Here is a 14,214-nt window from a genome sequence, read left to right as displayed (position 1 = left end):
GTCCCACCCCTCACCCCCCTCCTTTACTGAGGGAGGGGGTGAGTTGTCAGGGAAAAGGATTTCCTTGTGATTTGGCTTGTTTTATACAGTAAAACCTCGTTAAGGTGGACTAATTGTGGGGAAGGGGTGTACGGGATAAGAGATTGTCTGCCTTAGAACAAATTAAAAAAAAATTGATCGCCATTTCAAACAAAAAATGAGTACAACACCAATGTATCCAATTTTTATGAATGAAATACATGTTTTTTAATAAAATTTTATTAAAAAAAAAGTAATGTACACAAAGAACTGTACACTTACCCCTCAAAATGGAAGGCAGATCTAGCTGGACATGCCTCTGACTGCAAGAGGCTTGCAGTCACTCTTGAGTATGAGTGCTTTGAAATTCCATATTCAGCTCATTTTTGCGAGGGAGCAGCACCTTTCTTTAGCTTTTCAATCACCTTTAACTTTTTGTTCACTGATAAGGTCTTAGGGGCATCTCCCTTGTTACTTTGTGTAAAAAAAAGTAAACTGAATACTGGTTCTTTGAAAGGGTTGTAGCATTCTGTCTTATGTTCATGAAAGAAGGAAGATCATATAAATGGTCATGCAGGTTCAGGAGCCACCCTGCTATGTATGCAGAGGTTGTCTATGATTAACAGAAGTAATTTGTGTATAAAACTCAGCTAGATATTGTATATTATTGACCTTAGAATAATGAGGTATTATCTCTCTACAGGTTCAACCTCCAAATTTTGTCTTCATTTTAACGGATGATCAAGATCTAGTCCTGCGTGGCATGTTGCCTATGACCAATGTGAAGAATCTCATTGGGAAACAAGGGGTTACCTTGGCCAATTCATATGTGGCCAGTCCTCTCTGCTGTCCTAGCAGGTAAGTGCATTCAGCAAAGAAATCTACTTAGTGTATGAATGAGACAGATGGGATATTGTATCAGGCTGTAATACAGATGTTGGACTCGTCAGTCATTGTATGACAAATTTGAATAATTGATATGTAATCAGTTGACAAATATATAAAGAACAATAGACTAGAAATGAATGTGGTGGCTTCTTGGGTATTTTGTAAGGATTGAGAAGGGAAGGATTATGCGGTGAAAATTTAATGTGACGGTGAAGAATGAGATGCAGTGGGAAACCTAGTAGCAATTCACACAAGAGGGATAAGTTAATGAGCAAAAGAGGGAATGATGCATTGATGTAGGAATATAGGAAGAAAAATGTTGCCATAAAGTATATTCAAGAACAAACAACAGTGGATGTACAGTCTCGTTCAAGATTCTTCGAACACTGTTGGAGACAGCTGGCAACTCAAGGCTGTTTGTTTACTAACGTACATAGTATAATATAATACAAAACAACAAAGCCCAACCATTAATTAAGCAACGAGGAACTAAGTAACCAATCACCGATAACTTTTACATTCATTCATAATTTTTACTACGTACAATAGTAAACAAATGGCCTTGAGTTGCCAGCTGTCTCCAGCACAGTTTGAAGAATCTTGAACGAGACTGTACATGTTAATTATATTTATTTCCACCATAATATACAGTAGATTGTGTGCAGGTGGTTTATTTTAAATTGACTGATGGATGAAGTGGCCAATTCAGCTGACATCTGGTCTGGTTATAATTTTCCTTGGAATGCTTTCATCATTTGTCTGTTAATTAAATATTGTTAACATAGTTCTTAGCTAATCATGACACAATATTCACTTTGTCATCATTCAGAGCAGCTGTAGTTTATCCTGTCATTGAGTTATGGTATGTGGGTTATGAACCCTTTGTACCCTGCCATATGAAATCTTCTTTGGACCTTTCACATGAATATTTATGGAAGACCCTGAGATAGTATGTGAGACAAATAGTATAGAATAAACATGTGGAGGAAGTACATGAGTTGAGGAAGCTCTTTGAAAGTTACAAGGAAGACATTTCACTGGGAAGGTGCAAGGATGATTATTACATAGTGTTGTTAGGGAGGTGGAAGAAAAGTGGGCGAGGAAGGAAAGTGATCACACAAGAGCTGCGTAGAGTCAACCAGAGGACTTAAGTAAAGATGAAAATAAATGGTGTTATTTACCTACCTTATTTATTTATGGCCTTCCATTAGAGGTGGCCATGTCAAGGGAAGGATGCCAGTGGCCTGTGTATTATCCCTCCATTTTTCTTTATAATTTTATTATGTGCTATTTTGAAGTCTAGTTCTGTTTATGATTCTACAGCCTGGGCTGGTAGACTGTTCCATAGGTCTACCAGCCTCTGTGTGAAGTATTTCCTTATGTTTGTTCTGCATGATAGCTTGACTAGCTTGTAGTTATGTCCCCTCGTGTTGGTGGTGCGTAACATCACAAAAAGAATGGGTTGGATTCTTGTTTTCCATCCCATCAGGATTTTGAAAGATTCAATGAGATTTGAACTATAGTGTCTTGTCTGAAGGGTTGTTAGTCCCAAGGCCCTCAGTTTACTTGGATAATCAAGATGACATAGTTTTGGAATTGTCTTGTTTGCTCTGTGTTGCACATTTCCTAGGGATGTTAGATCCTTCTCGAGGTAGGATTTCCATGCTTGTACACAGTAATCCAGACTGGAACATACTTGAGACTTGTACAGTTGAAAGAGCATTTTCCTATCTTTGTACAGTGATCCCTCGGTTAACGAGCGCCTCGGTAAACAAAATTTCGGTTAACGAATTACCTTCCATAAGATTCTTAACTTCTGTTAACAAGCATTCCCTCGATTAACGAATTCCTTACGAGCGCCCCTCAACATGTTTTCGCTTGCACCCTAGCTGTCATATTAGTCCGCCAATACAGTAATCGGTTCTAGGGCTTAAATTCCTTACTATTTTATTAAATATCAAGAAGTTTGTACTATTCAATAATTTAAAAAGTCTTGTATTAAATTTTTTAGTCATTTTAACAATTATAATTTAAGTACAGGGAAACTAGTTTTTAGCATGCCAAACAACCTGTCAACACACCATACAGGTGTCAGTCTCTGTGTCTTTTCTGTGGAGGTAACATCTTGCTTCAGACTCTCTTCAACATAACCTCTTTTTTCCTGTATTTCCAGTCAAATTATTGGTGATTTTGAAATTTATTTTACATATTGACAATATATAATGCAGTGCAGTGTTGATTTAAAGAAAATAATCTTGAATTACACCAAGTGAACTAAAATTTTATGGGTGAAATGGCGCCATGGGGTGACTTCTCTTCCACCCCAATGCCTTCTCTTCTCCCTTCTCCACCCCCATTCTAATTCCCATCATCATCATCCAGGAGCCTTCTACATACACACTTCAAAGTAAGTGTACTTTACTACCTTTTTTGTTGACTTTAGGCAATTTTCGGTGAGCTGGAACCAATTACCCAAAAACCCATTGAAACAATGGTTTCGGTTATCGAATTTTTCGGTTAACTAACAACCTTCTAGAGCGAATTGTGCTCATTAACCGAGGGACCACTGTACAGTATTCGAATGTACACTTTATAATTCCCAAATCTCGGTTTGATTTTCTCACTGCTGCCCCCTTTAATGAATGATCTATTACAATGCCTAGATCTTTTATCTTACCAACAGTGTCCAGGAAAGTGTTAGAATACAGTTGTTGTATCCTATGTGTAAGGTCTTGCCTTTCATAATGTTAAAGAGGATTTACCAGTCTTTCTGCATTGTTACATAACTTACATCATCATCTTGACTTACTACCTCCCCAAATAATTTCGTTTTGTCTGCAAATTTGACTAGTGGCTTGATATGGTTTCATCTATGTAGATCACAAACCTTTTTCCATTCAGAATATGCAGTACGCCTACTCTATTTATTGCCACTCTTTGTTGGATGTCTTCGAGTCACTTGTTAATCTATTTCAAATTCATGCCTGTGGTGCCATATGCCTGGATCTTAGAGGCTAGTTGTGTATGTGGGACTTTGTCTAATGCCTTGGAGAAATCCATGTACAACACACATCCCCTGTTAAACCTTGGTCCACATAGTTTGTTACCATTTCAAGGATCTTGATCAAGGTTTTCAAGCTGGATTTTCTTTCCATGAAACCATATTGTGATGAGTTGATGAGACTGCGCTCGGTCAGGTGTTGGATGATGGCGTCCCTCAGAATTTTCTCAAGGAGTATGCAAATATGGGATGTTAGGCTGATTGGCTTGTAGTTTTCTGCTGCACTTTTCTTGCCCTCGGTGCTTTACCTTGATCCAAGGATTTCATGAATAAGAGTCTTAGTGGGGATCAAATCTCATTTGCCACCTCCTTTATCACCTTTGTTTGTGCTTCCTCCACTCCAGGGGCTTTGAAATTCTTTCAAGCTGGTTACTTTCCTCTTTTATATTTGCTATCTTTCTTAGTTCATTTTCCACCCCTGAGGTATACATTCTCTTAGGTACTGTCATGTTATCTGTTGTCTTTTGTGTGAATACAGTGGTCCCTCGGTTAACGAGCACAATCCGTTCCAGCAGGTTGCTCGTTAACCGAAAATCTCGTTAACTGAAACCATTGTTTCAATGGGTTTTTGGGTAATTGGTTCCAGCTCACCGAAAATTGCCTAAATTCAACAAAAATGTTAGAAATTGACACTTACTTTGAGGTGTGTATGTAGAAGGCTCCTGGATGATGATGCTGATGTGAATTTGAAGTGGGAGGTGGAGGAGGAGAAGGGAGAAGAGAAGGAAGTGGAGGTGGAGGAGAAGCATTTTACTACTTCTTGGAAGGTGAGTCACCTTCCATGAAAATGTCAGGAACCTCTGGACTGACAGATTTTCCACCATGAACATCCTCTCTCCTTCTTGAAGTGGTAGGCTGAGGGCTAGCATCATCCTCTCTCCTTCTTGAAGTGGAAGGCTGAGGGATAGCATCTTGTTCCCTCTGCCTTTTACTGAAGAAAGTGTCAATTGTGGTCTGTGGGGCACCTGTCCTCCTCACCATTAACTTATGTTTAAAGAAGGAGACCATTGAGTCCTCAACATGACACAAAGTTAGTTCAGTTTTTTCCACATCTGGGTGCTTTGAAGCCAGTTCCCTGAACTTCTCCCAGTAGTAAATCACATCTTTCAACTCTTTAGTTGACATATGGTCATCACTTTGAATTTCCTCCTCACCATTGTCAGCCTCTAACATCTCATCCAGTTGCTTCAAATCATCAGGAGTAAGTTCCTCCTCATGAGACATCACAAGCTCTTCGACATCATCCTCTTCCACTTCAAGGCCCAATGACTGACCAATGGACACAATCTCCTGGTCCAACTCTGTGTCATCCTGAAATCCCTCAAAATCTGGACTACTGATGGCCATGGTGCTTTCCATGAAGAATTGAGGGATCTAGTGGAGACTTCTTGCCATGATGACACAATCGATTTTACAGCCTCCAGGATGTTGAATTGTGTCTTCCAGAACTGTTTCAGTGTTAGTTCAGGATCAGTGGAAGTTGCCTGATGACACCTAAACATTTTCTTCATGTACAACTTCTTGAAGTTGCTGATCACATTCTGGTCCATTGGCTGTGTGATTGATGTAATGTTGGGAGGCAAAAACAACACTTTCACAAAGTCAAATTGATACTCCAAAGTTCTGGCAAGTTCAGGGTCATGACCAGGAGCATTATCCATGAGGAGAAGAGCCTTTAAAGGGAGTTTATTGGTGGTTTAAGTAGCTCTTGACAGAAGGGCAAAACACCTCAACAGCCCATTCATTAAAGAGCTGTCTTGTCACCCATGCCTTACGGTTGGACTTCCAATAAACTCCAAGCTTTGCTCTTACCACTTTCTGTTGCTTGAACACCCTGGGGTTTTCAGAGTGGTAGACGAGCATAGGCTTCAGTCGGAAATCCCCTGAAGCATTGGCACCAAGCAATAGAGTGAGACGGTCTTTCATGGGTTTATGCCCAGGTAAAGAGGCTTCATATCTGGTGATGAATGTACTATTGGGCATCTTTTTCCAGAACAGCCCAGTTTCGTCCACATTGAACACTTTTTGTGGAAGATAATTTTCTTCTTCCATCAGTTCTTTAAATTCCACTAAAAACTTTGCTGTCCCTTCCTTATCAGCACTAGCAGCTTCACCATGCCTAACAACACTGAAAATGTCACTTCTTTTCTTAAATTTTTCGAACCAGCCTTTGCTGGCCCGAAAATCTTCAAATTCTGTGCCTGAAGAACCAGGTTGATCTGTCTTTAAATGTTCCTGAATCTCCCTGGCTCTTTCACAAATGAATTCAGTAGAATCTGAATCACCTTTCATCTGTTTTTTCTTAATCCAGATGAGAAGTAACCTCTCAGATTCTGCAATTAGGGATCTACTTTTAAACACTGGTAGATTTGTCTCTCACTTCTTTAAATTTGTCTTTCTGTGCAAGAATTGTCGACACAGTTGATGTCTTAGGCCCCATGCTGGATTCAAACAATGTCAACACGTGATTTTTTAAGTTTAAACTAGCTGTAAATAAAGAATTTTTTCTTGAAAATAACACTGCGCTATATATTGTCAATATGTAAAATAAATTTCAAAATGACCAATAATTTGCTTGGAAACACAGAACAAAAGCATTTAGTTGAAGAGAGTCTCAAGCAAGATGTTACCTCCACTGAAAACAGAAAGACTAACGCTTGTTTGGTGTGTTAAAAGGCTGGATGGCGCGCCACAAACTAGTGACTTTACCTTCAATTATGTTCAATAATTGTTAAAATGACTAAAAAATTTAATATTAAACTTTTAAAATTATTGAATACTATGAACTTTTTGATATTTACTAAAATAGTAAGGAATTTAAGCCCTAGAACCGATTACTGTATTGGCGGACTAATACTACAGCTGGTTGACCGCCAAGTGCAAGCGAAAACATGTTCAGGTCGGCTCGTAAGAAACTCGTCAATCGAGGGATTGCTCGTTAACCTAAGTTAAGAATCTTATGGAAGGTAACTCGTTAACCGAGGCGCTCGTTAACCGAGGGATCACTGTACTACTATAAAGTATTCATTTAAGGTATCATCTGCTTGTCTGTCATCCTTGAGGGCCACATTGGTTTTGTCCTTTAGAGTGCTGACAGTACCCTTGGTTTTCATTTTACTTCTGGAATACAGTGGTCCCTCAGTTAAAGAAATTTTGTTTAACGAATTACCTTCCATAAGAATCTTCAATTCGGTTAACGAACAAAAATTTGATTAACGAAATCCTTATGAACATCACGTTTTGTTGTGAGCATCAGCTTATGGGCTAGTTGCCAATTCAGTCATTCAGTAATCTGTTCTATGTTTACATTCGTTTCCGGTGGAGTAAATATCAAGAAAATTTTGCTCTTTAATATTTGTGCATTTTTTTTATTAAAAATATTGGTCATTCTAAAATTTAGCCACCCAAGCTCTGTCTACATAAAGTTTTTCAACTATTATTTTTGGCTCGATATATGTAACTTTATTCATTTATTGAAACTCATTTACGTGCACACACTGTCCTAAGGACAAAACTGTACTGTACATGTAATCAAAATAATGTACAAAATGATTACTAAAATTTTAGTCTAGTGCAAACTATGGCATGTTTACATTCAAATTAATCACTATCTTATAAGAATTCCAGCAATGTAAATTATATTCTCCCCAGTCACTTCTATGAAATTTTATAAGCAAAAAACAAAAACTCTATCTAAAGGACATAAATAAACAAATCAATACTTCACTAGACCTTTGGTGCCAACTGTCAAATGTGTCATTGTCACCCCCCCTCCCCTCCCATCTTCCCACAGCCAGGGTTTGGTGTTTTAGGTTTAAAGTTTTTATCTTATATAATATCACAGACTAAATTTAGGAGAATATAATTTGCATTGCTAGAATCCTTGCAAGACAGCAAATAATTTGAATATAAATGTCATATGTTTTGCACGAGATAAACATTTTAGCCCTTTGTAATAAATTTAATTAAAACTAAAATTTTTATGTCAAATAGGGGGGGGAGGGTGTCCGTTGTAGCCGATTGTCCGAATTAACCGATTTAGGGGTTAATATTGCATAATATTGCATTATACAGTCATGCGCCGGTTAATGTCCTAGATACGTGCTTGTGTTTGTACAACCGCTTTCATTCAGACCCACTAAAGATATAATGTTTTGGTAATTATCAGAAACACACACAGGCATGACTAGGCTTATTACAAAGTGATGAAAAGGATACTGTACAGTGGGTAGTCCACAAAACATGTAACTATGTGTATGTTTATTTGAGTGCCCCACCATAGGAGTCCGTTTTCTCTCGTTTCAGGACGCCTGAGTCCTCCGTTTTCTCTTAATCTTGGAGTGCAGTGCACCAGAGACTTCATTATTCCTTAGTAATGACACAGAATTTGATATTGCAACTGGGGTTGCAATTGTTGAGGTAACTTAGATATGTCTGATTACAGTTGGAATTTGCAACATCCATTGTGAGTAATGTTTAAAGCTTCAACTGTCTTTATGGTTGGTAAAACTTGTCAAGTTTGTCGGTGTGAGTGCTTGTGTTTGTGCAACCGCTCTCATTCAGACCCACTAAAGATATAATGTTATGGTAATTATCAGAAACACACATAGGCATGACTAGGCTAATTAGAAAGTAATGAAAAGGATACTGTACAGTGGGTAGTCCACAAAACATGCAGCTATGTGTATGTTTATTTGAGTGCCCCGTCATAGAAGTCCGTTTTCTCTTGTTTCAGGTCGCCTGAGTCCTCCGTTTTCTCTTAATCTTGGAGTGCAGTGCACCAGAGACTTCGTTATTCCTTAGTAATGACACAGAATTTGAAATTGCAACTGGGACAATCCCAGAACCAGAAATTTGATACGGACAGTCCCTCGCTTAGTTCAGATTTCGTCCGATTTATCCGAAATCCGGATTAAAGGGATCTGAATTAACGAGGGTCGACTGTACTACAAAAAACAATGTTTTGTTTATTATAGGAGATGGGCTGAGGTGCATCTGGGTAGACTGTCAGTCATTTTAGTATTTTGTGTTTCTCTCAAGTACCAAACTAAATTATTCCATTGAAACAACACTTTGATTTAGTGCGAATTCGGTTTAAAGTGACCTCTCTTGGAACGTATCTCGTGTTATATCATCGTTCTAGTATAACATTAAAACTTAAAAGTGTAGGCATATAAACAACAAAAATGAAACCATACACTGTAAATAGCAATAATGAAAGCATAATAAGAGAACATTTATTCAGTACTTTACAAGTTAGTATACAAACTGTGTCTGAGTTACCACTGACACTCGCCTTAGCAACACAGCAGCATCCCTAGCAGTGGTGCTCCAGGCCACTGACCTCCACACCCGTGCCACATGGCTTTACAGTGAAAACCTGTAGATACTTAAAACTCTATGTCTTATGATAATTACAGCTGTACAGAGTAAACACCTCAAGCACCAGACACCTGAATAACAACATGAATCTTGAATTTTTTTTTTAATTTGAAAAAAATATCATGTTATTTTGCTGGTCATTGTTATTGTTGTGGGGTGTTCCAGTGGGCGACCACTTGGTCCTACCACCCCAGCCCACATCACAACAACACAGAATAACGAAGGATTGGAACCTACAGGAAAGTCTCGAGTAACGATGATTCATATTTAAAACCCTGATTTTATTTAGGATCCGATTCAATTTACACCATTATTTTATTTGTATTTATGCTGAAAATTGAATAAAAAATAAAATAAAATTACATTTTCATATAAATAATAACAAATTCATGATATGTGTTATAAAAAAATGCCGCTACCAGTAACATAAACAGTTGCTGCTTAACAGGCATTTTGTTTCCACGTATCTGACCAGAACCAGGAGAAAAACTTTATCAGGTTTCTTACGGTATTTTTGTGTCCCTATTTAACATGAGCAAGAGAGCAAGTGATGGTAGTGCTGGTTCAAAAGCTAAAGGAAAGTGTATAAGCTTAGCCGAGAAACTACCTGTGTTAAAACTATATGAAAAAGGTGAGAGGTCTGTGCTTCACACGCTCTGGGGATGTCGATTCAACAGTGAAAACTATCCTTGAGAATGAAGAAACAATTAAAGAAAATGCTCATTCTACAACTCTGTTAAGTGCAAATAAAGTTTGCCAAAGCAACAGTGTGGTTATGGAAGAAATGAGGAAACTTAAGTACAGTACATGGTTTGAAGACAAAAATCAGAAGCATACTCCATTGAGAACTGTAATTATTCAAACAAAAGCCGTAGCATTGTTTAATGATCTTAAAAATGAAAAGTAAAAGTGAAAATGCTAAAACTGAAAAGTTCAGTACGAGTCAAAGCTGGTTTGCTAGGTTTAAACAATGCCATGGATTACATAATTTAAAAGACACTGGTGAGGTAGCAAGTGGTGATTCAGCTGCTGCTGCTGCTGCCTATCCAGAAGAACTACATAAAATAATCGAGAATGGTGGCTACTTGCCCAGTCAAGTTTTAACGTTGATGAAATGGGGTTACATTGGAAGAGAATACCTTCACGGACATTTATTTCCATGGAAGAAATAGCTGCACTGGGATTCAAAGTAGCCACAGATCGTATCACACTCCTCTTGGATGGTAATGCAGAAGGCAAATTTAAACACTTGCTGTACCTGTATATCACTCTGAAAACCCTAGAGCATTCACCGAATTCACTTTTCTCCTAACAGTACCCTCAGATAAAGTACTGTACTGAGTTTACCGTTGGAAGGGTTTATGACTCATACGCTGAAGGTTTTCTAGAACTTCATTAGAGTCATAAAACAATATCTTGAATCGTGTTGGAGTTATACTTGCTCTGGGTGGGTGTGTAAACAGTTTTGGGCTCCCGGTTCGAGCAGCAGCTCTCACTGCCAAAAAGCTTGCCAAAAATGACGTTAGTGACACTGACACGTTGTCACTCACATTATTAAATTTGTACTTTACTCAGTGTTATTTATTATTAATTGTTTAAACACAGTGGTAATTGATTATTAGTATATTTTAAGTAAAGTCAACTCATCTCAACCCTGTGATACAGTCTGATGGCCACTTATGTTCAACTGACTAGTTATTTATAATACAGCATCCCCTTAAAATTTGTGGGGGTTAGGTTCTCAAAATGGCTGCAAATGGCCAAATCTGCTAATAACATTTGCTGACCAGGGGGAGGGATACCTATTTACTCATGTGCAAAGAAATGTATATTCCCTTTATGTGTTTGCCCTTAGGACAATTATTGCTTTTACCTGTATTGTATATGTGTGTGTGTGTGTGTGTGTGTGTGTGTGTAGACACACACAAAACACATACAAAGAAATAATAATGGGAAAATCCTCTCAAAAATACAATAATATTTCTGATAGCCGGAATTGAAATTTGTTCGGAAAACCATTCCCACAGCCAGAATTTTCAAAAAATTTCCAACTTTAGTAATAAATTTTCCAAGGTTGAAAATCGAGAGAATTTTCTGAAAATGTCAAATAAAAATGAAAGTTATGTATTTTGGTGGGGACCTGACCTGACCTGACTCAATGTCAGGTGGAGGTAGGATGCGAGATTAGTGGTCTCATATTACTGACCTTCTGATGGAATGTCAGGTCACCCTTTCTTGGGTGGGGGATTAGTGGGTCTCATGACCTGAAGATGTCTCGAATAAACATGAAAGATAAAACATTTTTAGGGAGAGTGTGATAAGTATAAATGAGCAAAGTTGTATCCTTTTAACATTACATTACATAACATTTTAAAATAAGGAGTGAGAAAGCAGAAAGCTGTGGGTAATTAGAGAGATGGATTGGAAAGGAGTGGTAACATGCACCAGTGTTGCCAAACGATAAGCTCCTCAACAGCTGATCTTTTAATTCGCCTCCATGCAGTCACACAACAAGACCCTCAATGGATGCTTGTTTGTCTTAATTCCTCTGAGAGAGAGAGTGTTTCACATTGTGTAGGCTGTAAAATCTTTTCTTAAAGTTTTCAAACCAGCCCTTACTGGCTTAAAATTTTACATCTGCAACACTTTCCTCACCTGCACTTTCAACAAGATGGCCGTAAATCTGTCTGGCCTTCACAAGTATCAACTCAGAACTTAAAGGCACATTTTTCTGGGCCTGGTCTTCCATCCATATGTTCAGTGCCTTTTCCATCTTTTCAAGACTATGGTTACACGGCATATAAGTTACTTTTACACTTTTCCATGTGCCACCAGCAACACTAGCCCTTATCTTAGACTCACGTTTTTTGATCATACAAATCAAGAATGTGTTTACTTCCATGGTGCATCCCATGATGCTATGTTCTTCTCACGTGCTAGTCTGTCGAGCACTTTAACTTTTTTTCAGGAGTTATTACATTCCTTGCCCTCTTCGCTTTCTTCTCACGTTTATCACTAACAACACTCAATGCATGCTTAGGGGTCATAGTTAACTCTCTGGAACTCTTGGCTATGGTTGAAAATTTCAATCCCTTGTGGTCTTTCGACACAAATAGCGTATTTTACAATCTCACCTTTTGATGCATCTGGTAACTGGAATTGTTTTTCCAATTTAGTAAACATTGGCTAGAGTGATTCATACCCAAACTGCACCCTTAGTGACACATCTGCCAGTCTATGAGGCTTGTGGGAGGAACTTAGGTGGTTGATAGGGCAGGTCCACTGTTCTCTTATGGGACGGGTGCTCTAAGTGTGAGATATGGCTGAGAGGGAGGGGTTGTGCCAGCACGGGACCTCTTAGCTACGCAATTTGTGTTGAAAGACCATGAGAGGGTTAATGGCAAAATCAGTGTTATTACTGTAGAAAATATGTATTAAATATCCAATGTACGGAACAGTAAAATACATCTGCTTTGTACAAGATCACAACACTGAGAATGGAGGGCGAGCAGTGGTGGGAGGCTGGACGCTGAGCGGATGAATGCATTGGAACACTGAGGGAAAATAATGCTGCGCTAAACCGTGGATACTTGAAATTCACAGTTGGTGAGGGACTACTGTACAAATAATATTACTGCATGGAATTATACAAATAATTTCCATTAATGAACTTAAATAATCCAATCTATATTAGTGTAATATCCTAGCTGTTTAGAGCAGTTGTTCTTCCCTGCTTATATGGATGTCTGATTAACGGAGTTTGTCTCATTAACAATATCTCTCTGACTTAATTTGTCTGGTACTCGGGGCTCTTACTGTATACTATACAGTATTACCCCGCTTAACGCGGTTTCGCTTAGCGCGTTTTACCGTATACGCGGTGCCTCGCCAGAGCCGAACTTTCACTTAACGCGGGTTTTTTCCACGTATACGCGGTGAGTGTCCGGCTCGAGAGCTATTTTTAGATTCGACCCACCCGCCACCCTGCCTGACTGCCTGTTTTAGCTCATAAAATTCATACAAATTACCCGGCCAGAATATAATTTACATTGCTGGAATTCGTACAATATGATGATCATTTTGAATATAAACATCATAGATTTTGCATTAGACATAAAAATTTTAGATATAATGTTTACTCTGAGTAAATATGTTATTTTTTTGCAAAATATATGACATTTGTATTCAAAATATTCCTGGGCTTACAATGAATCCAGCAATGTCAATTATATTATCCTAACTTTAGTTTGAGGTATTATTTATTACTAAAAAGGTAAATATTCTGGTTTTCCCACACATCTGGTAGGGACGGTTGGTGGGGGGGGGAGGGAGGGAGGGAGGGACCGACCGACCATCTGTTACTGTGTGAAGAATATTTTTTTTTTATTAACTGAAGATATTTGTTTTAGCTCATAAAATTCATACAAATTACCGGGTCAGAATATAATTTACATTGCTGGAATTCTTATAATTTGATGATCATTTTGAATATAAACATCATAGATTTTGCATTAGACATACAAATTTTAGATGTAATGTTTACTGTGAGTAAATATGTTATCTTTTGTGCAAAATATATGACATTTATATTCAAAATATTCCTGGTCTTACAAGGAATCCAGCAATGTCAATTATATTATCCTAACTTTCATCTGAGGTATTATTTAATACTAAATGTTAAAATTTAGTTTTTTCACCCAACATCTCTTGAAGGGAGGATTGGTGGGGGGAGGGGGAGGGTTGGGACTGACCACACGGTTGGAAGAGGGGGGGGGCAAGGTGGGGTACTTTGATTGACAGATAGTGTCGTGAAGAATATTTTTTTTTTATGAACTGAAGATATTTGTTTTAGCTCATAAAATTCA

General features: G+C 38.1%; 1 protein-coding gene across 2 annotated transcripts in view; it reads left to right on the top strand.

Moving 5' to 3' along the window:
* LOC121868439 (N-acetylglucosamine-6-sulfatase-like) overlaps positions 1–14,214 on the top strand; it is a 96,076-nt gene that overhangs the window by 49,932 nt on the left and 31,930 nt on the right. For both annotated transcript variants that reach the window (XM_042369095.1, XM_042369094.1), the window contains exon 3: positions 722–876. In XM_042369095.1, the coding sequence (XP_042225029.1) occupies positions 722–876 (155 nt within the window). The remainder of the gene's footprint in view (positions 1–721; positions 877–14,214) is intronic.

Source organism: Homarus americanus, unplaced genomic scaffold, assembly GCF_018991925.1.
Source record: "Homarus americanus isolate GMGI-L3 unplaced genomic scaffold, GMGI_Hamer_2.0 scaffold19318, whole genome shotgun sequence".
In the NCBI taxonomy this organism is placed as follows: domain Eukaryota; kingdom Metazoa; phylum Arthropoda; class Malacostraca; order Decapoda; family Nephropidae; genus Homarus; species Homarus americanus.
Note: the sequence above shows the minus strand (reverse complement) of the source record. Positions and strands in the feature narration are given on the sequence as shown.